This window comes from Mustela erminea, chromosome 5, assembly GCF_009829155.1.
Source record: "Mustela erminea isolate mMusErm1 chromosome 5, mMusErm1.Pri, whole genome shotgun sequence".
Taxonomy (NCBI): Eukaryota; Metazoa; Chordata; class Mammalia; order Carnivora; family Mustelidae; genus Mustela; species Mustela erminea.
Genome location: NC_045618.1, coordinates 145,127,877 through 145,153,869, shown reverse-complemented (window position 1 = coordinate 145,153,869; position 25,993 = coordinate 145,127,877). Strand labels below are relative to the sequence as shown.

At 50.8% G+C, this 25,993-nt stretch overlaps 1 protein-coding gene across 2 annotated transcripts; it reads right to left on the bottom strand.

The window, feature by feature from the left end:
- Nucleotides 1-225: 225 nt before the first annotated feature.
- Nucleotides 226-25,993, bottom strand: LOC116591945 (cytochrome c oxidase assembly factor 8). Of its 2 annotated transcripts, XM_032345431.1 has the most exons (5): nucleotides 25,806-25,991; nucleotides 9,832-10,029; nucleotides 9,089-9,152; nucleotides 3,939-4,029; nucleotides 226-609 (listed from the first exon to the last, which is right to left on the bottom strand). In XM_032345431.1, exons 1-5 carry the CDS (start codon nucleotides 25,926-25,928, stop codon nucleotides 492-494), a joined length of 594 nt encoding a protein of 197 aa, XP_032201322.1. In that variant the 5' UTR covers nucleotides 25,929-25,991; the 3' UTR covers nucleotides 226-491. The 2 variants fall into 2 exon arrangements, with proteins under 2 accessions (XP_032201322.1, XP_032201323.1); XM_032345432.1 differs by lacking the exon at nucleotides 3,939-4,029 and having other exon boundaries at nucleotides 25,806-25,993.

The window sequence follows — 25,993 nt, the reverse complement described above, 5'->3', positions numbered from 1 at the left end:
GACAGCTACAGCTCGTTAGGGCATGGCCCGGGGTGTCCAGGACTCACAGCCTGCTGGGCCCAGGACAGCACAGCGCGTATGACTGCAGCCAGCTCCCGGTGCACTCAGCGGCCAGCTGCCAAGTCATTCCCATCAGTGGAGGCGAACATGCAGGTCAGTGTGCACTAGTATTTTTATACTGTTCTACTTCAAACTGGTAAATTAAAAAAACACAGAACACGGGTACACGGTGCTTGGGTTTTATTTAACATCATGTCCATGACCCAGGGCCAGCTTGGAATCCAGAGTCAGGGCAGGCACACAGCCCGTGGCTCACCAGGCCCCCTGTTCTGCAGTCCACCCTGTGCTGACAGAAGCCAAGGGGCCCCCATAAAGCGGGCGTGGGACTCAGCTCACTTACAGGTTTCTAGAGCCCTTGTGAACAGATTCCCAAAGCAGCCGCTTCTCCCAGAAACTCGGCCCCCGATGGTGGGTGGGTCAGAGTGGTCAGGTCAGGGTGGGCTCCTCCGTGCTGTCTCCTTTGGTTTTGGCCTAAGCTTGTTCCAAACCCTCTCCAGGGCCACTTTTCCCATGCAGAAGGTGATGGCAAAATTACGCTGGTACCAGTCTCTGTATATAGAGAAACAGGAGACACACATGTGACATCCCCCAGGAGCTGCGGACTAGCGCCCAGGCCTCTGAGGGGAGTTCCCAGCCAACAGGCCAGTCCTTCTGACCCTCCACCTCTCCCCACTGTCTCTTCCCTTTTCCGCCCTCGTTAACACTAAATGGGCCGTAAGAGCCTTCCTTCCCCCACTGGTTTGAATAAGACCAAGAATAAGGCTCAACAAAGTGAGTGCCCCGTGTTACCCAACCCCCACCTTTTCCCATTCTGCTGCAGTCCTCTAGTTTTTGCTAAAGGACTCCGAGAGAGAAGCGCCCAGAGTCCCGCGGCATTCCTGGAGAGAGGCGACTGCTGCGTGATGGGAGCATAGCCCCTGGACCAAGGGCCGGCAGGACTCAGCAGGGACCATCCTGGTCCTTCACGTGCACAGGCAGCACGAGGCAGAGCACTCTGCGGACGTCAGGTAGCTCACCACGCGTGCCGGCATCATCAACTCCACACCCTCCTTTCTAAATGATCTGAGTTTGGGCCACTTGTGTCTCCAAGCAGAGAGTCCCAGAGCTGCTCGTGCAAATACTGGGATAGAGTTCACAGTCTCGAGCTCCCCTGCCCATGAGTTACTGTACTAAACATGCTGGAAATTGCATGCTGCTGAATGGGCCAAGCTCGGGAGGTTTCCAAACAGAATGCACACATTCCAGACTCTTCTTTTAAGACTTTTTAAATTTATTTATTTGAGAGACAGATCACAAGTAGGCAGAGAGAGAGAGGGGGAAGCAGGCTCCCCACTGAGCAGGGAGCCCAATGCGGGGCTCGATCCCAGGACCCTGAGATCATGACCTGAGCCGAAGGCAGAGGCTAAACCCACTGTGCCCCCCAGGCGCCCCTCCAGACTCTTCTGGTGCTAAGCCCCTGGAAGCTGAAATGCCAGTAAGTACCAGTGCGTTTCAGTTGAATGAACTAGCGAGGGCACGTGGGACTTTTATTTCAGACCAGACTCTGAGGGTTTACTGGGTCTCAGCACAGAAGGAGACGGACCAAGGGCTCCAAAGAAGCAACGGCAAGAGGTAAAAGCACTTGTTTTCTGGAGCCTTTGCACTGGCTGGATAGAAAGCCCCCCTCCTCAGGAGAACGACCTTATGTGTCTGTCCCCTTCAGTTATGTTGTGAATGGGAAGCAGTGTCCTAAATGAACAAGAAAGGCTTCCACCCCATCGAGATGACAGTTCTTATGTCACTAAGGAAGAGCCGGGGCCACTCCACCAACACTCTGACAAGTGTAGGGAAACTCAACTCTTCCCCTTTCCATAGGGAACGCATGGGCAGGAGGTGGCGAGAGCACAGGAGGGGACGCTGAGGCTCCTCGGCTACCCGCCCTCAGGTAAGGCTGGTCCTCTGTGCTCTGAACCCCGCACGGCGAGTACCCAGCTCACCAGAGACGAGGCGGGCTTCAAACACGCTACGGGGTCACATCAGAAATCGAAGGTCCAGAGAAACAGAACCAATACTGGCTCGACTGAGTAACTTCGTGAGCTCAGGGTAACGTGATTGCACTAGCCCCACTACGCACATGCTGTGAGACTGATCTCACCGCTGCGCGTTGGTCCCGTGGGCTCGCCCGGCCTCAGCCACTCTCCCCTTCTCTAGATTTTACCTCCCCTGGCCACCCTGACACAGCCGCTATTACCTTTCAAACATCACAGCCTATCATTTAATCTGAAAATACATATTATGTATCATTAAAACACTTTGTAGGGGTGCCTGGGTGGCTCAGTGGGTTAAAGCCTCTGCCTTCGGCTCGGGTTATGATCTCAGGGTCCTGGGATCGAGCCCCGCATCGGACTCTCTGCTCAGCGGGGAGCCTGCTTCCCTCTCTCCCTCTGCCTGCCTCTCTGCCTGCTTCTGATCTCTGTCCGTCAAATAAATAAAAATTTTTTAAAAAGATTTTCTTTAAAAAAAAAAATACACACACTTTTTAAAAACATGTAACCACAATACTACCACTGCATCTGATCAAATGAACAATAACGTCTCAGTACAGACTAATATACAGCCACTGTTTAATTTCTTCTAATGGAGTATCTTTTACAGTGGTTTGTTTGCATCAGGACCCAAAGAAGGACTGTACACTGCACGAAGCCTCTTTTAACCTGAAGTGGATGACCCTCCTGTTTAAAATTCTAATTATGTGGGGCGCCTGGGTGGCTCAGTGGGTTGAGCCACTGCCTTCGGCTCGGGTTGTGATCTCAGGGTCCTGGAATCGAGTCCCGCGTCGGGCTCTCTCCTCGGCAGAGAGTCTGCTTCCTCCTCTCTCTCTGCCTACTTGTGATCTTCCTTTGTCAAATAAATAAATTCTTAAAAAAAAAAATTCTAGTTATGTGTCTGCCTTCGGCTCAGGTCATGATCCTAGTGTCCTGGGACTGTCCTGGCATCGGGCTCCTTGCTCGGCGGGGAGTGTGCTTCTCCCTCTGCCTCCATCTGCTGTGCTCTCTCTCTCAAATAAATAAAATCTTCATAAAAAAATAAATAAAATACACTATAGTTACCTGTTGAAACTAGATCATTTGTTCTTCCAGAATTTCCAACATTTTGTGACTGTATTTTCAGGCTATCATTTTTTTTTTTTTTAAGATTTTATTTATTTATTTGACAGAGAGAGATCACAAGTAGGCAGAGAGGCAGGCAGAGAGAGAGGGAGGAAGCAGGCTCCCTGCTAGCAGCGAGCCCGATGCGGGGCTCGATCCCAGGACCCCGGGATCATAACCTGAGCCAAAGGCAGAGGCTTAACCCACTGAGCCATCCAGGCACCCCTATTTTAGAATCCAAAGAATACAGCTGGCTGCCTACCTATACCCAGAGGTGACTGAGCTTTTCAATATTGTTATGACTGCAAAGACGTTTGCATATTTGATGTGTATTTTAATCCACAGTGGTCATTTCCTTTATGCAGGTGAAGTGGCTTCAACCCTGGCCTACGGGAGCCCCTCCAGTTGGCTCCAGTGCTATTTTCCTGTGACCCTGCTGGTCTCTAAGCCTCCGCACTTGGACATACAAGGTGTCTCAACTCATCTGGCACTGTTCCCACCTCAGACCAGCTTCTCCAAAGAGTCCAGGTTCCCTTTAGTGGAAAGCACTGTCCAAGCACGAAGGGTACAAACTGTCATAGGGTTGCCACCTGAGTATCTTTAAGCTATCAATTTTATTTAAAAGTGTAAAAACTAGGTTTATGGCAACATCTACCTTTAATATAAACATAAATGTCACTAAATACAAATAAGAAAAGAATCCTACCTTATACAGATATAATATTCAGATTTTAAGAAAAAAATACTTACCTGTTATAATACATGTGCTTCAGAAAATTTTTACTTAAAAATTCCTTGTAGAAGTCAGCCATTTCTTCTGCATCTAATGTTGCTTTTTGGCCTGAAAATTAATTTCAATTTAAACATTAAGATTTAATGGGGAGGACCCACAAACTACTATTGATCTAACAGAGGTCAGCAAGGCTGCAGGATATAAGATTAAAATACATATATCAACTGTATTTTTCTACACACCAGCAAGAAACAAGCCAAAAATGAAATTAAGAAAGCAATTCCAGGGGTGCCTGGCTGACTCAGTGAAGCAACCAACTCTTGATCTGGGAGTCATGAGTTTGAACCCCATGTTGGGCACAGCTCACTTAACTGAAACATATATACATCTATACATATTGAAGAAAACTATTCCATTTATAATAGCATCCAAAATAATAAAGGACCCAGGAATGTATTTGAGAGGAAGTGTTAAGACTTACACACTGAAAACTACAAAACACAGCTAAAAGAAATGAAAGAGGACACGAATAAATGGAAAGATATTCCAATGTTCATGGTTTTAAAGACTTCACACTGCTGAGATGAACCTGACACACAGGTTCAATACAATCCCTCTCGAATCCCAGCTGGCTTTTGGCAGAAACTAATAACCAGATCCTAAAATTCATGTAAAAATGCAAGGAAGTGGGGTGCCTGGGTGGCTCAGTGGGTTAAGCCTCTGCCTTCGGCTTAGGTCATGATCCCAGCGTCCTGGGATCAAGCCCCGCATCGGGATCTGTGCTTAGCAGGGAGTCTGCTTCCCTCTCTCTGCCTCCTTGTGATCTCTCTCTCTCTCTCAAACAAATAAATAAATAAAATCTTTAAAAATAAATAAATAAAATGTACTGACTAAATCAAGGAGATGAAAATTTGTCCCTGTTTCCTTCTAAGAGGTTTTTAGTTTTATCTTTCACATTTAGGTCTTTGACCCACTTTGAGGTTGTGCTTGTATATGGTGTGAGGTAGGGAACCAACTTTATATTTTTGTATGTGGCCTTCAAGTATTCCAGAACCGTCTGTTGAAGAGGCTGCTCCACACACAACCACCCGCCGCACTGAACTGTTTTGTTACCTTCACTGAAAATCAGCTGCTCGTGAACGGTTGTGGTTATTTTTGGACTCTGAGGCCTGTCCTTGTGTCAGCACCACACCGTCATTTTTTTTATTAAGATTTTATTTATTTATCTGACAGACAAAGATCACAGAGACTGGCTCAGTCAGTTAAGTGTCTGCCTTCAGCTTGGGTCATGATCCCAGAGTCCTGGGATCGAGCCCTGCATCGGGCTCCTTGCTCAGCAGGGCGCCTGCTGCTCCCTCTCCCTCTACCTGCTACTCCACCTGCTTGTGCTCTCTCTCTCATTCTCTGTCAAATAAATAAATAAAAATTCTTGGGGCGCCTGGGTGGCTTACTGGGTTAAACCTCTACCTTCAGTTCCAGTCATGATCTCAAAGTCCTGGGACTGAGCCCCGTATTGGGCTCCGAGACTGCTTCTCCCTCTCTCTCTGCCTGTCTCTCTGCCTATTTGTGATCTCTCTGTCAGATAAATAAATAAGATCTTTTTTAAAAAATTCTTTTAAAAAAAAACCCATCACAACAACAAAAAAGAATAATCCACTTTAAAAATGGGCAAATTAACTGAATAGATATTTCTCCAAAAAGCACAAGAGAGACTTGGTATCACTAGTCATCAGGGAAATTCAAATAATAAAGTCAATAAGATACCACTGACACCCACCAGGACAGCTAAAATCGTAGGCTGTAATTTAGGATGGTTAGACAGACAGCAGGACACGTTGGGGAGGACACGGGAAAGCCGGAACCCTCACGTACTGCCGGGGGGACCGGGGGGACGTCATACAGGGCAGCACTATGGCAAGGAACCTGGCAGTTCCTCAAAAAGTTAAACACAGGGTTACCATACGACCCAGCAATTCCACTTGTAGGTATGATACACAATCGCTCACAGCAGCAGTCTTCATAAGTCAAAAAAGCAGAAACAACCCAAATGCCCATCAACTGATGGACAAACAAAATGTGGTCTATCCCCACCAGAGATTATTATTCAGCTAAAAAAAACCTTTGAAATCCGGGTCCATGCTACAGCATGGACGAAACCTGAAAACATGCACTTAAGGGAAAGAAGGCAGACACACGGGCACCTGGGTGGCTAAGTTGGTTAAATGTCTGACTCTTGATTTTGGTTCAAGTCATGATCTTAAGATCCCGGGATCGAGCCCCACGGCAGGCCCTGCGCTCAGCATGCAGAGTCTGCATGTCCCCCTCCCTCTGCTCCCCGCACTGCCCTGCCATTCACACGCACTCTCCTTCTTTCAATAAATAAACATAATCTTAAAAAGAGCAAAAGCAGACACAAAGGCCACATATTATATGTCTCCATTTATCTGGAAAGGTCCAGAACAGGCAAGTCCATAAGGACAGAAAGTAGATTAAGCGGCCATCAGGACCCGGTGGGAGGAAGCAGACTGACTGACAGTGGGAATGGGGTTTCTTGTGGTGACGGAAATGTTCTGGAATGAAATATGGTGATGATCGCACATATCCTGTGAATGCTGACTACTACTAATTGTAAATAAAATGTGAATTTTAGGCGGACCTGGGTGGCTTAGTTGTTAAGGGTCTGTGTTTGGCTCAGGTCATGATCCCAGGGTCCTGGGATCTCTGCCTGCCTCTCTGCCTACTTGTGATCTCTGTCAGATAAATAAATAAAATCTTAAAAAAAAAAAAAAGGAGAACTTTCTACAATCAAAAATACCGTATTTAACTTTTAATCCATAAATAACTGATTTTTAATAATTAACTTCTTGAAATACTTGGAATCTATTTGTATTATAGGGGCCATGAATCCAAATTTACTCTTTGGGGCCAGAAGCAGATTCTCCATCATCATTAATTAGAACAGACCTCTTCCTCCCCAGTCTGCAGGACCCTGTACTCTGGGCCCATGGAGGCGACACGCCTGTGTTACCCCCCACATCACCATCACCGCAGCCTGGAAACGGCTGAAATGCTAACAGAGTGGGTGCCTCCCCTTATGGTGTCCCTTTCCTTGATACATTCTTTCCTGTTTCATTACCAAGTTAATTAAAATATCTGATTTAAGCCCAACCTTCCAGTACATGGTAAGGCCATCTACAGGAACTCTGTGATATTAATGACAAGACTCAAAACCACCTCTCCCACCTGTTCAGAGAGTGGTTATGTCACAGCCTCCCTGACCCTGACGACCCTGACGGCACACTCCTGAGGCTGGCATGCCCCTCCCTTAGGGCTGTGGCAACTGTGACCACGGTCCGAGGCCAGGACAGCACAGGACAAGCTGAGAGCCACTGGGGCAAGGTCACATCAGACAGGCACCGGGAACCCGAGTCACTAGGCCAGAATCTAGGCCCCTCCACTTACTGTGTCATTTTGGTTACATACTTTGCCCTCAGGTTCCTCATCTCTAAAATGGCAAAAGTCGCAGGACCCACTTCGTGGGGTCACGGTGGGAACTAAAACACAAGACGCAGCAGAGGACTCAGCGTAGCACCCAGCACAGCTGCAGGCTGAAACTGTGAGCCGCTACTCTCCACGTGCTGTCAGGACCGGACCCAGCATCCTTTCCCGCCGGCTCCAGCCCGCCAAGCCAGCACCTTGATGGCAGCCAACGGCAGAGCCCGCCACCACGCGGTCCGGCTTCCGCAGCTCTCCATCCTGAACTGATCCTGGTCGGGCTAAGGATTAGCAGAGAGAGAGGGAACCGCGCTTTAGCCCAACGAGAGACATGGCTTTTAGGGCCAATGATTTTCTGATTTTCCATGAGAATCACGTTTTGACAGCAGAAATCTGTTTAACAAACATTATGAAATGTTATTCAGGCCTAACACCGACAGTAAGAGAAAATGATCAAAGTTACTCTGGATCTTCTATCCAGAAAAGAGCAGGTGGCTCAGGGGAGCAGAGACCAATAGAGTACAGCGTTCTCGCCACATTGAGCACAGGGCATGGGGGACGAGGTGCGGAGAGTAGCCAGGCAGGGCCGTGGCGCCCTTCAATCCAGACCCAGAGCACAGCCGCCATTCTGTAGTCGTGTGGAGTCTGAAAACCTAAGCTAAGCAACAAATGTCAAATTTACCCTTGGGGAAGGATGGTCTGGCTGCACTGCAGAGTGAATCTGAGGCAGGAGTTGATAAACTACATCCACAGGCCAAATGCGGCCCACCGCCTGTCCTCTCGGAAATCAAGTTTTACTGGAACACATGCATGCCCAGTAGTCTACGTATTTTCCATGGCCGCTTTCACACAGCGGCAGAGCTGAACAGCCGAGACGGAGACCCCACACGGCCCAGAAAATGAGACTACTTACTATCTCGCCCACTACAGGAAGTTTGCCGACCCCTGATTTAAAGACTGGAGGTCACAGAACCAGTCAGAAAGCTACCACCGCGGTCACAGAATTAGCAAGCGCCAGAAGGAAAGCGGTGTATCAAAGTCAGGGAGCGGTCCGAGTGCTGGGAAATGTGCAAGAGGAAATCCTCAAAGAGAAATGGGGGGGGGGGCTCCGAGGAGGGCTTCCGTGACGTTTGCGACTCCCGGGGGGCTGGTGGGCACCAGCCTGAGCTGAGGTCAAAACGCACGGAGTGGAGCTGGTCTAGGAGAGAGACGGCGCTCTTCCGCAGAAAAGGCTGCAGAACCAGGGGACCTTGGGACAGAAGTTCAAAGGTCAGAGGGAAGGCATCCATCAGCGAGACCTAAAATCAGGAGAAGGACGATCTCCCCCAAGGGGAACAGAGGGAGCAGGAGGAGGGCAGACCCACCATTACACGCTCAGAGCACCTGTCCCAAAGGAGATCACAACTCGCCCCCGGGTTTTCTCTCCTCCCTTGGACATCCTTTCTTTGGGGGGAGGGGCACGGGGGGGGCAGGAGGAGGGAGAGGATCTCTAGCAGACTACCCACGAAGTCGGGCCGGCGGTAAGGGGCTGGGTCTCAGCACACCGATCACGACCAAGAGCCGGACACTGGACCAGCTGCGCCACATGGGCGCCCCTCCTCCATCCTTTCCTTTTATCTCGCGCAGTTCCTCACACACACCACGTTAGCAGAGAAAGGACAAAGGAACAAACCTGATCCAGCTCTGGGTTCCAGGCCTCTAGCTTTCAGTCTCGAGCGAATAAATTCTTCTTTCTCCTAAAAGAAGACAACCATCAGAATGCCCTTTCTTCGTCTTGCCGTCTTCCCTGGGCTAGGACGCGGCTCGAAGTGTCCTGGAGATTGCTGAGAAAGGCCCCAACTCCAAACCGGTTTAAGCCGTCTGAATTTGGTTCAAAGTCCCATGCTTGAAGCACGATTTGAAAACAAGATGTTTAATAAACTTTGGGAGGTTCTGTCTGTTCATAAATCCAGAGTAAGATGAATACAGTCCATCTGAGACAGCCTGCCCCAGCAGTAGGACATATAAAGCTTAAACACGTTCCTTCTGGGTTCGAGCATTTCTACTTCTCTCTCATGTAGTTCATTAACAATACGCTGTTAAGAGTTCTGAATTCTCAGAATGAAATCACATCACAAAAACCCCTATTTCCATAAACACACACACATATTCTAGTGCTGGCTCTGCTACTTCTTTTAATACTTCAGAGTCTCAAAATCTGTGGTTTTACAAGGATCACTATTTCTGCCGGACAGGCACAATACTGACTGAAGAATCACGCGCCGACGTCCACTCCCAGACAGGGCGGGAGGGCGAGGGAAGGGGGTGGGCAGGAAGGGAGGCGGCAGGACCCGGGACAGAAAAGCAGAGGACTCGGCGCCCCCACGTGGCCACCCTTGTTCTTTCTTCCGCCCGCAGCCTCTGCTCTAGGCTTACCTTACGAAATGTCAAATTCTGGTTTGCCCAGAACTGTTGGTTCCATTCTTGTGTTTCTTGTCTCAATTGTCTTAGCTTCTGTTCCAACGGTGATTCGTTTTTGGGGACGTAAAAGTGAACGGGTCGAAGGTTTGAATGTTTATCTGGGGGTCCTATCCAATCATGGCAAGATTTTCTTGGAGGGCAGAATCCTGAGACCTTTAAGAGAATGCACAGGGTTTTAACATAAACTAAACGAATCCCTATATATGTAACGAACAGTCTAGACTTATTAAAGTCCCCCATTGGCTTCCTCTGTTTAACACCATGTGTCAGAGGACACCAAGTTGAGGGAACCGTAACACTACTAACACGAGCAGTGCGTACAGCACGTTCTGCCACGGCGCCGGGCTAGTTCAGCCTGAATGCAGAAAAACCACCTCGGGCTTACTTCGCATCATATACAAAACTAACTCAAAATGGGTCACTCTAAAACTGTAACAACCTCTACCTTCTAAAACAGTAGACAGGGTCTACAATCTTACCCTAGGCAACCACTATTTAGCTACGACACCAAAAGCACGAGCCCCAGACTGGGAAAACACACGCAAATCTGAAAGAGGATTTGTTCCCAGAATATATAAAAATTTCTCAAAAATCAGTAACAAGAAAACAATTTTTTTTAAAAAAAGATTTTATTTATTTATTTGACAGAGATCACAAGTAGGCAGAGAGGCAGGCAGAGAGAGAGGAGGAAGCAGGCTCCCCGCCAAGCAGGGAGCCCAATGTGAGGCTCGATCCCAGGACCCTGGGATCAAGACCTGAGCCGAAGGCAGAGGCTTACCCCACTGAGCCCCCCAGGCGCCCACCACACACCTTTCAATACGGCCAAGACCGCCCCAGAAGTGCCCAGCAACGCTGCAGGCTGCTGAAGAGGCAGGCCACGTGAGCTCTTCCACGTCTCGGGTGGGAATGCAAACCACGCTTCACACACAACCCAGCCACCCACTCCTGCCTACTCATCCCAGAAACGCCCATCCCGTCTATGACTGCTGGAAGTGGCTTTATTTGTAACTGCCCAAGCTGGAAACAGCCTGGTGAGTGGAAAACAAAGCACGGCGTGTCCGCACAACGGGTGCTCTTCAATAGCAGAGAACTACGTGCAACACACGTGAATCTCAGATGCTTCGTGTTCCCTGAAAAAGCCACATCAAGACCGTCAAGACATGGCGTACGGCAGGATTCTACTCACAGGACACTGCGGGGAGACAGGTGCTGGGGTGGGGGGAGCGGCGGACTGCAAAGGAATTTCCTGGGCTGGTGGAAACGTTCTCTACCTTGAACTGCAGTGTGGCGCACACCTCCGTCAGCAGGGAGTACTGCTGTGTATAAACTGGGCTGCAGTAAACTCGGTATTAAAATAAAAAGATCACTTGAATAATCAAAAGACTAGCCTTCCGTTTGTCCATTAAAAGAGTAACCAAAACTCATGGGGAAAATACCACTCAATTTAGAAATCTCTTCTAAACCTTACTTAAAAAAAAAAATTTATTTATTTATTTATTTATTTATTTATTTGACAGAGATCACAAGTAGGCAGAGAGGCAGGCAGAGAGGGGGAAGCAGAGGTTTAAGCCACTGAGCCTCCCAGGTGCCCCTAGAAATCTCTTCTAAGTTATTTAAAACAACAACAACTACTGACCCTGCCTTCTGCCTCCAATAATAGTGTCTCCCACGCACCGTCCCCGCAGCAACAGAAAGGAGCATGGAGGAGTCAGCAAACAATACACAGACTGGAAGAGCCAGGCACGGAAGACCATGTGCTCTGGGACTGCACCGTGTGGCATTCCAGAAAAAATCAGATCAGTGGCTGCTAGAGATGGGGGGGGGCTCACTCTTTTACTGGGGTGAAAACTGCAAAGATTCGTGTTTGTCAAAACTCATCACGGGGGTGCCTAGCTCAGTGGGTTAAGCCTCCACCTTTGGCTCAGGTCATGATCTCAGGGTCCTGGGATGGAGCCACACATTGGGCTCTCTGCTCAGCAGGGAGCCTGCTCCCCCCGCCACCGCCTGCCCCCAACTGCCTCTCTGCCTGCTTGTGATCTCTGTCAAATAAATACACAAATCTTAAAAAAAAAAAAAAAAAAAACCACACCTCACCAAATGGACATTTTAAATGGGTGTATTCATTTCACTGTATGCAAATTACACCTCAAAGTCAATTAAAAGAAAGGTTAAAACTTACAAACCCCGAAAAAATATCACAACAAACACGATGAACATTCCTCTTCCCTCGGGAGGGCGCTGCCTTCAGGGCATCTCAATACATCAGGCTCACCATTTCGAGGTGCAAGGAACTAAGAAGAGACGCAGGGCTCGCAAATGTTAACCTACAGCAGGTTTTTGTCTACGTGGCTGCTCACCGACAATTTAATTGGGAAAAGCAGAAATAAAAGCTAATCATTTTGCCCACAGAATGGCTGAGGTTTGATGACTGCCCACCTGGCACCAGCAGCACGGAAGGAAGCAGAGGCCCCAGCAAAAGCGCTCCCGGCCGCTCGGCTCCACATCTGGTCCGTACCCTCCTGTCCCAGTGTGGGCGACACTCACTCAGGCCCCTGGACTCAGCCCTTGAGAAGTGAGCTGAAGAACCACGAGGGCGGGGTGCGGGACAGGGCAACGGGGTGACAGCATTAGGGAGGGCTCATCGATGTGACCCGCACTGGGTGTTCCGTGAGACTGACGAATCGCCGCCCTCCACCTCGGAAACCAGTAACACGTTACACTGATTAATTGAATTTAAATTTTAAAAATGGTCACTCAGGGCGCCTGGGTGGCTCAGTTGGTTGGACGACTGCCTTCGGCTCAGGTCATGATCCCGGAGTCCCGGGATCGAGCCCCGCATCTGGCTCCCAGCTCCACAGGGAGTCTGCTTCTCCCTCTGACCTTCTCCTCGCTCATGTTCTCTCTCACTGTCTCTCTCTCAAGTAAATAAATAAAATCTTTAAAAAAAATAAAAAATAAAAAATAAAAAAATAAAAATGGTCACTCAAAGTCTGTTATACAAATGTTTAACTTAAATGCATGTCAATTATCCCAGATTAAAGTACTGTTATTTCACAGAAAAATATGCTTGGAAAAGTGCCAAGACAGATGTGCAGATGTTCCTGCAATTCAACATTTCCAGAGCAACCACACAGGAGGCCCCCAGAGGGGTGCGAGGAGGGACCTCACCCCCAGGCCTGCTCCAGGGGGATGCGAGGACTCTGTGGGGGCAGAGGGGCCAGAAGCCTTTCCCTGCTGCGGCTGGAGGTGGATCTGGGGTCTGCAAGCCCGTGGAGTAGAGAGCAGCCCGGGGCCACGGCGAGGACTCGGTGGGGCCGCCCCTCACCAGTGTGCTGGTCCGTGTTTAAGGGACGTGAAGGCGTACCTTGCTGGGACAGGACGTGCGGCACACACTGCACAGGTAATAATGAACTGTGATACTCTTCCCCGTAAGTTCCACAGCCAACTGATTCTTACAAACTGTTCTCATCAACTGTGTGAGAAATGATTCACATAGTATACAATGAGTCCCATAAAGAATGCAGTTCAGTGTTTCTAGCATGTTCCCAGAGGTGCGCAACCACTGGCCGTCGGGAACACGTCCCCGCCCCAAGAAGGCGGCCGCCTCTCGGCACTGACTCCCCCTTCTCCTTCCCCAGCTCTTGGCAACCAAAGCCCCACGTTGCCCCTGCATGGATTCGCCCAGCGCGGACAGTTCACGTCCACGGACGCGTGCAGTCTGTGCTCTTTCCCGGCGTGTTCACACCACGCGTTCTCCAGGCTCACCCCCGCCGCAGCCCACGTCAACCTCCTGCCTTCTTACGGCTGAGGGATCCTTCATAGCACGGATGTACACACTGGTTTTATCCATTCAGCAGCTGAGGACATCTGGATTGTTTCCATCTGGAGGCTATTTTTTTTAAGATTTTTGTTTATTTACTTTTGAGAGAGAGAGGCGAGCGAGCGAGCACACACACACACACACACACACACACACACACCCCAGCAGGAGGCGCAGAGGGAAAGAAAGAGAAACCCAAGCAGACGCCAAGCTGAGCACGGAGTCGGACAGGGGGCTCGATCCCACGACCCCGAGACCACCACCTGCACAGAAACGGAGAGTCAGAGCCCAGCGGCCTGCACCAGCCGGGCGCCCCTCGGGCTATCAGGGCCGGCGCTGCTGCGGCCGCTCAGGTCGCGCCGCACACGCGGGAGCAGGCCTGCTGGTCCACACGGCCGCTGTGTTGCACCTCAGACACCGCCAAACTCCCCCGGAGCGGCCGCGCCACGTTACGATCCCTCTAGCTGTGCACAAGGTTCCCATCCCTCCGTGCCCCCTGCGTCCTTGTCAGCACTCCTCCGTACGCGCTCCTGTACCTCTGTTCTCGCCGTAGCTGTCCTCGGAGGCGGGAGGCGCTCTCACTGCGTTCTTTCGCTGATTTCTGCCAAAATCTATTACTAGCCAACCCAGGCCTGCGAGTGTTAGTGTCAGTCAGTGTACTTGAGACTCACGTTACTCGGCATTAAGGACAAGAAAAGGGGCGCCTGGCTGGCTCAGTGGGTTAAGCCTCTGCCTTCAGCTTGGGTCATGATCCCAGGGTCCTGGGGTCGAGCCCCGCATCGGGCTCTGCTCAGCAGGGAGCCTGCTTCCTCCTCTCTCTCTGCCTGTCTCTCTGCCTACTTGTGATCTCTCTCTGTCAAATAAATAAAATCTTAAAAAAAAGTGAAACAAGCCCTATTTGCCAATGACATGAGAAACTTCTCGGTTTCTGAACGCGAGAAGCCTACTTCCTCAGCTGGGGCTTCTCACAGACACGACACGCGTTACCTCAAGCTCTCTTCCTAGCTTTCCTCCCTCACTTCCCTAGGTCAAGTCAATCAACCAAGTAATAAATTGAGCCCTGATTTAGCCCATTTGGGGATTTCCATGGTGTAAATACCTCCACCGTGGACAGTTTCGAGCAGCCTATTATTTTTTTTTTTTTAAAGATTTCATTTATTTATCAGAGAGAGAGGGGGGCAGAGAGCAAGCACAGGCAGACAGAATGGCAGGCAGAGGCAGAGGGAGAAGCAGGCTCCCCGCCGAGCAAGGAGCCCGATGCGGGACTCGATCCCAGGATGCTGGGATCATGACCCGAGCCGAAGGCAGCTGCTCAACCAACTGAGCCACCCAGGCATCCCGTTTCTACCATGTAGATACAACAATCATAAACAACCTCACAAGCAGAGAACATTGTAAAATGTAGTAAAATAAACAGAAGTGATAGAGTTTAAGTACATATTATCTTTGCTTTTAATTGAATTTATTTCAGTATATAATTATCAGTAACAGCCATTTATTAGCAAAATTCCTGAAAACGCAGCGAGGGGCTCTCTTCACAGTGGGGTGTGAGTGCTAAGTGTGTCCCTGAACACGTGCGTGCACACACTCCCCATTCTGGATCCCACCACAAACACACTCGCCTGGTCACCCCAGTTCCCCGCTGCCTTTCTTCAGAAGGGCGCGTAACACACCCTGCACACCTCCTTAACCAGGTTACTCAAGGAGGTTTATGGAAATATAGTCAAAAAGCAGTTTAAATATTTATAGTTTTGTACCATGCAAAAGGCAGAGCCTTCCCTCCCGGACCCCCCTTGCGGTCTGCAGCTGGACCTGAGAGTTAAATTGATTCAAGACAAATCCACACAAGACACCCAAGTCTCCTGGGGTGTCTCAGAGAGTTAAAGCCTCTGCCTTCGGCTCAGGTCGTGTTCCCAAGATCCTGGGATGGAGCCCCGCATCGGGCTCTCTGCTCAGCGGGAGCCTGCTTCCTCCTCTCTCTCTCTCTCTCTCTCTGCCTACTTGTGATCTCTGTCTGTCAAATAAATAAATTAAATAAATAAATAAATAAATAAAAGACACCCAAGTCTCACATGTGCCCAGGCCCCCGGGGAAAATGAAGACCCAGAGAGTGGCCTGGGCTGATACGCCAGGTTGAACAGAAAGCACCAACTGTGGAAAAGGAACTGAAATACACAGGAGACTAGAGGAAGATGAGAATTGTTTTAATCAAGAAGGTTCTTTCCCTTCTGGGAGAGGGAAGGCATCTTTCACCAGGAGCTTGAGCTTGGGCCTTTTGGAAGAACAGAAGGGGTCAGACCACCCTTTCTAGCACCTACTGCTTCTCCAATACCAGATGCCAAGCGGCCTGGAGAGCTGCATGTCTCCCCACCCCCACCCCCACCCCCAGCCCCGTGCAGAACCACAGCTCAACACCGTTCGCTCACATACCTAGAATGGTTTCATCTTCCTAAATACAATTGATGAGAAAACAGAAGAAACCTAACAGAACTTCCAAAATTATCAACATAATGGCAAAGTTTGTTTCCTATATGTCTTCTAGAAGCAAGCCAACGTTAAGTGTATGTGTATTAGAAAAATAGGGGCGCCTGCGCTCTCTGCTCAGCGGGGAGCCTGCTTCCCCCCCCTCTCTGCCTGCCTCCCTACCTGTGATGTCTGTCAAATAAATAGATAAAATCTTGAAAAAAAAAAGAAAAAGAAAAAGAATAAGGAAAAACATTTTTTAAAGACACAGTCCTAAAACTCACTGTGTGGTTTCTGCCTTTAAAGATCTGCCCAGGGGCGCCTGGGTGGCTCAGTGGGTTAAAGCCTTTGTCTTTGGCTCAGGTCATGATCTCAGGGCCCTGGGACCGAGCCCCGCATCGGGCTCTCTGCTCAGTAGGAAGCCTGCTTCCTCCTCTCTCTGTCTGCCTTTCTGCCTACTTATAAGCTCTGTCTGTCAAATAAATAAATAATCTTTTAAAAATTAAAAAAAAAAAAAGATCTGCCCAGCTAACCTCACTTTTTGAGCAATGCCTCTCAGCTCACTCCGCAGCTTCCCCCAACACTTCTGTTATCACCTCTGGGGTTCTGCAGCACGACGCTAGGAGACTGACAACTTTCTGTTTCAAGCTAGCTTACTGCACGTGGCGGCCAATATTTTCACTTACGTAACTCTAACTTTCTAGCAGCCACAGAGGCAAGACCTCTGATCAAAGTTAGAAAGAGTCACATGCTATCCTTTGACAAGCCTTAGTGTCTAGGGCTGGAGCAAGAAGCTTCGCACAGGGGCACCTGGGTGGCTCAGTGGGTTAAGCCGCTGCCTTCAGCTCAGGTCATGATCTCAGGGTCCTGGGATCGAGTCCCGCATCGGGCTCCTGCTCGGCAGGCAGCCTGCTTCTCTCTCTCTCTCTCTCTCTCTCTCTCTCTCTGCCTGCCTCTCTGCCTACTTGTAATCTCTCTCTCTGTCAAATAAATAAATAAATAAAAATCTTTAAAAAAAAAAAAAAAAAAAAAAGAAGCTTCGCACAGTTCTGGCCTGGGTTCCGCCCCGGCCCCAGGCGATGCTGAACGGTGGCATTTCCCTCATCCACACCAGGACTCAAGTATTCAAACAGCCGCACCCAGCTTCTCCCGCGACGACGAGGTTTACAGGGTGTGAGCCAGCGATCACGAGCACTGGGTTTCTGTCCCCTAGACAGTTCTGGGATGGGCTGGTCTGAGCCGCTCCAGCTGCCGGGGACCACACCCTCCCGTCTCCGCGGGCTCCACACCCACTGAGACAGCGAAGCAATCTCTCCAAACCCCCATTAAACCGTGCTCCCCCTTCCCTTAAAACCTCCGTGGTTACTCATTCCCCGCAGGACGGAGTCTCACCGCTCCTGTGGCCTGGCCGTCTGGGTTTTGCCCCACCCATAGGCGCCTCCTTCAGGCCCCCCCCCCCCCCCCCCCCCCCCCCCCCCGGCTTCAGCCCCTCCCGACCCTGTGCGCGCTCTCCCTGCGCCCTTCCCTCCCGCTCTTGGTCACAGGCCTCAGGTTCAAGGACAGGTCTCCAGGCGCTCCCGAGGCTCCCCACAGCTCCTGTTCGTTCCTGCTTCTCCCACCAGACTGGGAGCCCGTGGCGGCCCAGACGCATCTGTCTAGTCTCCAGTCGGGACACACACTTGTCAGAACAATGTTCTTCCCAGTCTTAATCATTCCTATTGACTCTCTGTTGATGCAAGAAATCCACTCCGCCTTCAAAAAGCTCAATTTAGGGCGCCACGGTGGCTCAGTGGGTTGAGCCGCTGCCTTCGGCTCGGGTCATGATCTCAGGGTCCTGGGATCGAGTCCCACATTGGGCTCTCTGCTCAGCGGGGAGCCTGCTTCCCTCTCTCTCTGCCTGCCTCTCTGCCTACTTGTGATCTCTCTGTCAAATAAATAAATCTTTAAAAAAAAAAAAAAAGCTCAATTTAGGGGCGCCTGGGTGGCTCAGTCATTGGGCATCTGCCTTCAGCTCAGGTCATGATCCCAGCATCCTGGGATCAAGCCCCGTGTTGGGCTCCCTGCCTGGCGGGTTCCCACCTGTTTCTCCCACTCCCGCTACTCCTGCTTATGTTTCCTCTCTCGCTACGTCTCTCTCTGTCAAATAAACAAAATCTTTAAAAAAAAAAAAAAAGCTCAATTTATATGAACTGTTTGGTGGAAGGACAGCCAACAAGTTAGAGATCGCAGTTACTGAACCAGCAGCAATGTCCAGAAGTTCTGAGGCACCAAATACCATCGCTGTCCAGTGTTCCTTACATCTTGCATCCTTTTTTTTTTTCTTAGATTTTATTTATTTATTTGACAGAGAGAGACAGCGAGAGAGGGAACACAAGGAGGGGGAGCGGGAGAGGGAGAAGCAGGCTTCCAGCAAGCAGAGAACCCGATGCGGGGCTTGATCCCAGGACCCCAGGATCATAATCTGAGCCAAAGGCAGACACTTAACGACTGAGCCCCCCAGGCACCCCTATATTTGGGGTTCCTAAGGATGGTTAACTGTTAGCTCCTGACAAGTTTCCAGACTTTCCGAAGTCTGGATAGCAGAGAAGTGGAACCTCGCTGAGCGTTCTGCAGCAAGAGTCACACACGGCGGGAGAACAGGGCAGGGCTGGTGTAGGCAAACTGGTCAGAGCTGCAGGGGATGTGGGGGACAGACTGACCTGCGGACTGGGGGGGGGCACGATGGGAGAAGCCCAGCCACTGCCGTCACCCCTGCGTGGCCACAACTGCTGCAGGTCCCCACCGCACTGTGGGCTGCTGCGCCCTAGCCGTGCTCGGTCGGACTTCATGCTGCATTCATTTCTTCCTGCGGGTTTAGACATCTCACACTGGATCATGTTTACTTCCGCCTCGTACTTCTGAAGTGCTTCCCTCATGCACTTGGACGCCTCACAAGAGACAGAGCCGAGGTGGAAAGTTCCAGACGAAGAGCTGGCGACTCCACAGAGGGGACTGAATTCCTGCTTGCTGGGAGAGAGCAGCAGGGCCCTGCTGGCAGAAAGACACCCTGATCTGCTTCCCTAAGCCCTGAAACTGCTGCTTGTCATCGGACACGGTTCTGATACTAACCTGGCCTGACAGTCCTTCTCAGCTACAGCAAGATGGCACGCCGCCGATCTTTAACATTTCATCCACATTCTAAGAACAATACGTGATCTCTGTGGTTTCCACTGTTTCAGAAAAAGCCTTTAAAAGAAAAACCCTCGGGGCACCTGGGTGGCTCAGTGGGTTAGGCCGCTGCCTTCGGCTCAGGTCATGATCTCAGGGTCCTGGGATCGAGTCCCGCATCGGGCTCTCTGCTCAGCGGGGAGCCTGCTTCCTCCTCTCTCTCTGCTGCCTGCCTCTCTGCCTACTTGTGATCTCTCTCTCTGTCAAATAAAAAAAAATAATAAATCTTTATAAAAATAAATAAATAAATAAAAGAAAAACCCTCCACGACTACGTCTGGGCTTCTTGCCCCAAAGTCTTAGAAACTAAAGGTGATTCACACAAAGGGACCGAGTGGGTGGAAACAGAGATGGCCGCCCCAGGCTCACCCTGCGGACTTCCATCCCACGCCAGGGGTTCCTCCTCTCCCCCAAGCTGACCGAGGATACTGACGGACAGCAGCATGGGGACAGATGGACAGGCGTCACCCCAACCGTGCTTCACCAGTTCTACCACCTTCCAGACCGTACCCCAGCCTCTCCTTCTTGCAGGCTGCCTATGAGGAAGTGTCAAGGAGTCACCCCGACAATTCACGGCTTTTCCGAGCGACCCATACGGGATGAAGGCAGCTCAAAGAGGTCCCAGGAGAGCTCAAGTCCTCCTCGTGTGTAGCTTCGCGATGGCGCACGTGCTGTGGGCGAGGGGCGGGCTGTGTCCGCCGTGCTCCGCTCTCCGAGATCCCAGCGACTCCACCTCAGCGGGGGCAGAGGCAGCTCTTCCGCTCTCCCCTATAAATACATGCTGTCTCTGCATATCCAAGAGCTGCTATTTAAAAGGGAGGAGAAGGGGCTTGGGGGAGGAAAAAGTCCTTCTGTAAAAGGAAGAATGTCTCTGAGGTCAGAGTAATCACTGTAATTTATGGTTCTCACAGCATCGGCCTGTAAAGCTCAGTCAGCTCAAAGCGCCCTGGCCGTCTCAGCGCCGGACGGGAGGCGGCCCTGCAAGCTGGAACCGAGCAGCGCCGCTGGCAAGCAGCCAGACCTTGTTCCCTCTTCACAGAGGAAGGAGCGTGCATGCGCCTGCTTGTCAGACTCTCCGTCACCGCGTCTGGCGGGGCACTCATCTTCGGCCTTTTCCCGAGTGCAAACTGCCAGCCAGGCAGCCCTGTGCTGGGCTCTGTCCTGCTGAGTAGGCCCAGCCTCAGTCTCCATCCCTCGGGCTTACCAGCAGGCCCCCGAGCTCTCCCCACACACTCCTGCTCTGCCTGCGCACCACCCCCAAGCCCCAATGTGGGACGGAAGACTTTGCCCCACGCCCTCCTTCCCGGACGGGCCATACAGACCACGAAGCTCCTGAGTTAAAGTGTCGCACTACTGGCCACTGGGGCAACCAGCGGGCAAAGATGAAAGGAGCAAATGTTGGCAAATTTCAGTGTTCCTGCAGGTGTTTCCTGGTCTGCCGCCCGGCCGCGTCAGAGATGGGAGCTCAAAGTCTGACCTTCTGGAGGGCTGGAGTCCCCCATCTCCCATCCAGACAGAGGCCAGGCAGATCGGCACACCACAGTCAGCAGCACATAAAAAGACCAGCACATCAGGACCAAACGCATTTATACTGGGCGTGGAAACTTAACATCAGAAAATCAGTCAATCCTAAGGGAAGAAGACGAACCCCCAACTGAGGAGGAGTCGTCTCCAAAAGAAAAAAAAAAAAGTCAAACGTGAACGTGGTCAAGGCTCTGGATGACAGCTTTCCATTTACAGAAAACACAGACGGAAGGACATACATCAGACCAGGGGGCGCCAAGAGCAAGGTGCGGACTGTGGGGTTCCACAGGACACATCCCGCCCCTGCTCCTGAATAAACTGCTCTGAAAAACGGAAGCGGATGATCTGTTTTACCCACAGAGTAAAAGAGAACTAAAAGCATATCGATCAACTGCAATGCGCAGCCTTGTCTGCACGCTGCTTTCTTTGCATCCTTAACACAACTGGAAAACCCCGAACAGTGACTATTTGCTGCAATTAAGGAATTTTAATATTTTAGTTATTACATACAGAAACAGTAACAAATGAAACATGCATTCCGGTATTTGCCACAAAATGATCTGGAGGGGGATGCGTGGGGTAAAGATGAGATAAGCGCCCGGCACCCCCCCCCCATAGCTAACTGTACAGGGAGCAATTCTTTATAGTCTTCCCATTTATGCATGGTTGTGGGGGTTTTTTTAATTGTACTTATTTATTTACTTGACAGAGAGACACAGCGAGAGAGGGAACACAAGCAGGGGGAGTGGGAGAGGGAGAAGCAGGCTTCCTGCTGAGCAGGGAGCCCAAGGTGGGGCTTGATCCCAGGACCCCGGGATCATGACCTGAGCCCAAGGCACACGCTTAACGACTGAGCCACCCAAGAGGCCCATTCTGCATGGTTTAAATTTCCTATAAGTAACAAGAAAAGAAATGAGTGCAACTGTGCACATTAACAGAGTAAGGGGAAACCCTGTAATTGCTTCACTTGATGAAAAAGCACATGGGGGACATGAAAACACCAGACTGAGGGCGAGAACGGCTCCCTTTAGCGCTCCTGGGTAACACCAGGCCGGTCACTCCACCTCTCTGAGCCCTGGGCCCTTTTCTTGAGAATAGTGGAGTTTAATCACATAATTTTTTTTAAGATTTATGTATGTATTTGAGAGAGGGGAGGGGCGAAGGGAGAGGAAGAGAGAGAATTCACGGGCAGACTACCCACTGAGCCTAGAGCCTGACAGGATGTAGGGTTCAATCCCAGGACTCTGACATCATGACCTGAACCGAAATCAAGAGTCAGAAGCTCACCTGACTGAGCCAGCCAGGGGCCCCTGACCACACGATTTTAAAGTCCTCTGCCCCAGTTTTCTTTTTTTCCCAACAAACATACTGAAAGCTTTTTAAATACTAGAAATATCCATGTTAATTTTAAAATCCTCTCACCAGTTTCTCATTTATCTGGCATTTAACTTCCTCCTTATATTCACTGGGATCTACACTTGTGTGTTGGGGGTGTGGGCTGAAGATCATTCTCTTTAATGAAAATGTAAGCAAAACAGGGGATCAGTACACCTACTGTTCATTTGTAAATATTGCCTCTCCATGCTGAGGGCGTGTTTGTTATTTTTTTTTATCCACAATTACTAGAAGAAAAATTTTACTTCATTATCTTCCAGATTCAGGAAGTATAACACAGATACTCCCTATGCGCAAGCACCTGATCCTGAGGGTATTTTTCAACCTATCCATGCTTTAAATCTTCTCACGTGTAAAACGGGGATGATGAAAGCATTTCCGTCACTGATATGTGAAGATAAATAGACTAAGTATGCACAGCTCAGGGCGCCTGAGTGGCTCAGTGGGTGAAGCCTCTGCCTTCAGCTCAGGTCAGGATCCAGGGTCCTGGGATGGAGCCCCGCATCGGACCCTCTGCTCAGCGGGGAGCCTGCTTCCCCCTCTGCCTGCTGCTCCCCCTGCTCGTGTGCATGCACGTGCTCTCTCGCTCTCTCTCTAATAAATAATTAAATAAAATCTTTAAAATAAAATAAAATTTAAAAACTACGCAAAGCTTTCAGAGCAGGGCATGCAAACGCTCAATAAATGCTAATTATTACTATGTTAATGAGATTCAGGACTACAAGCGAATATGAATGCTTATCACGTAACCAGCGGTTCTCTAACTTGTGACCCGTATTAGACGCCCCCATAAAATCCTGATGTTATACTTCAATGAAGCTGGGTGGGAGAGGGGCGGGGAAACTAGCCAAACCAAGAAAATAAATAAATATCTTGAGGACAGGGCCACATCCCAGACCAATCACATCTTTTTTAGTCTTCCAAATGTGCAAACAAGTTTAGGAGCCAAAGATGTAACCTCCATAGATAAGGAATAAAGGGGTGTGAAGTGACTAGAGAACACTTAATTTAAGAGCTGACTTGTTTTGTAATTTATTTATTTATTCTAAAACTAGATGAGGCGCCTTGGTGGCTCAGTTGGTTAAGGCACTGCCTTACGCTCAGGTCATGGTCCTGGAGTCCCGGGACTGAGTCCCACATGGGGCTTCCCCTGCTCTGCAGGGAGCGTGCCATCTCCCTCTCCCTCGGCCTCTCCCCCCGCTTGTGCTCTCTCTGTCAAATAAATACATAAAATCTTTTTTTTTTTTTTTTTGACAGACAGAGATCACCAGTAGGCAGAGAGGCAGGCAGAGAGAGAGGAAGGAAAGCAGGCTCCCCGCTGAGCAGAGAGCCCGATGCGGGGCTCGATCCCAGGACCCTGAGATCATGACCTGAGCCGAAGGCAGAAGCCTTAACCCACTGAGCCACCCAGGCGCCTCAAATACATAAAATCTTAAAAATAAGTAAATAAATAGGGGCGCCTGGGTGGCTCAGTGGGTTAACCTACTGCCTTCGGCTCAGGTCATGATCCCAGAGTCCTGGGATCAAGTCCCACGTCGGGCTCTCTGCTCGCCAAGGAGTCTGTTTCTCCCACTGCCCTCTCTCCTCTCATACTCTCTCTCTCTCTCTCTCAAATCAATAAAATATTTAAAAAAGAAAAGAAAACAAAGTAGTGCGCAAAGGAAAGAAAAAAGAGGCAGACAAACCAAGAAACAGACTCCTAATTACAGAGAACAAATCGACGGTTACCAGGGGAGAGGTGGGTGGGGACTGGGGCTTGAGGAGCCCACCTGTGAGGACTCCAGGTCGTGTGTGGACGTGCTGAATCACTGCGGTACGTCGTCAAGCTAATAACACATGTGGTGACTGTACTGGAATTAAGTTTAAAAACTTAATTAAAAATACGCTGTGTGAACTAAATGTACAGGATTAAAATATATCTACTTAAAGAAAGAAAACAGAAGGTTTACAACATGTTAATTTTGAGAAGACCTAACATTTAAAATCAAAGTCTGAAAGACAACAATCTCTCCGTGCTGCAGGAATTTAATTATCTGGAGAACCCGCCGCGTACTCAGCAAACTCTCAAAGACAAGACCGAACACAAAGGAACACACAATGCCCTCAAGTAAGAACTGTTCCTTTAAGTTCCATACATTCGTAGCATAACAGGGCACACATCCTAAAAACCAAAAACCAAAAAACACACACCAGCACAGGTCACAACGCTAGAACAGGAGGAGGTCTGAGTCCTGGGCCAGCTGGTCGCCATCATCACAACCAACACCGTCACAGGCTTAGACACCAGCTCCCTAGTCACTTGGGGCTACAATGGGAAGCTCTCACCCTGAGGGCTGGACCCACGGTAAGATTTGCTTTATTTAACCAAAGGCTGGGGAACAATAAAGAAAACTTTGTGTGTGGGTTCTACCTTCTTTTTTTTTCCCTCCAAGATTTTATGTCTAAGTAATGTCTACACTCAATGTGGGGGCTCGAACTCCCAGTCCCGAGATCCAGAGTCGCATGCTCCACCGGGAGCCGGCCAGGAGCCCCTTGTGTGTCCTTTTTCCCAGCACCAGTCCACGGAATAAGCTAAAGTAAGTCCTCGCCCTCGGGACAGCTGCAGATGCGGTTCGGAACACACGTAGAATATGCTCCTGCCCAAAGACGAGGCGCTGCCGGCTTCTATGCTGCGGGAATGAAGTCACAGCTGTGGCCACTGTAACAGGACCTGAGCCGGTGACCAGTCCTGCTAACTTCGTGCCGAAACTGGAAACTAGACGAACTGCGAAGCTGCTCTCCAGAAGCGGGCTAAGGGCAACCAACTCGCGGAAACGAAAACGCACAGGCGGACGCCTTCTGGGATTCTGCACGGGCTCTCTTCACCCCAGGTTCTCCGGCCTCCACCCTCGGGCTGCCGGCACACGGGGCGTTGTCTGAACGGCCGATCTGCAGCCCATCCCGCACCTCGCGGAGCGCGGTCGCGGGTGGCTGGACTCAAAGCCCAGAACCCCGCAGACACAACATCCCTCCCCAAAGACGTGCGGCCCGCAAGAACTGTCATTCTTTGTCGCTGCAGGCATGGACAAGAACCTGCCACGCGCGACACGCACGTCTGCAGCTTCCGCGCGGCGAGGAGGGCCGCCGCTTGCAGGGAGCCACCGGCGATCCGGCCCGCGACGACGGAACGCGCTGCGCCCACGACGCGCTCTTCCACCCCAACCACCATCTCGGAGGAGAGAAGGTGCGCACACTCGCCCCCGGACTCCGCCGCAGCAGCGGAAGTTCTGTCAACAGGCCCCGGGCTGGCGGCGACACCCTCGGCTCCAGACGCTCCAGACCGGGGGGCTCCGAGGCCGGGAGGTCGGGCGCCCCTCACGCGGCCGACTGCGCCCTCTCCGCGCCCCCGCCCCCGGCCCCGCGGGCCCTGCTCCCTGAGAGTTCGGCTGACGCCGCGGCCGGGCACAAAGGGGTGTGGGGCCCACAGGTGTCCCTGGGTCCGTCGCCCCTCCCGGCCCGCCCTCTGCAGGACCCCAGCTTACCCCGCCGGACGCAGTATCCCTGCGCTCCGCGCCGCGCTCTGGGGCGAGCTGACAGCCGGACCCCGCGAAGGCGCGGCAGAGCGGAGGGACAAGTACCCTCCTCGAGGGCCGCAGGGCCGCCATGGCCAGCGTCCCCCGACGGCCGCAGAACACGGCAGAGCCGCGACGGCGCGAGGGGCTGCCTTACG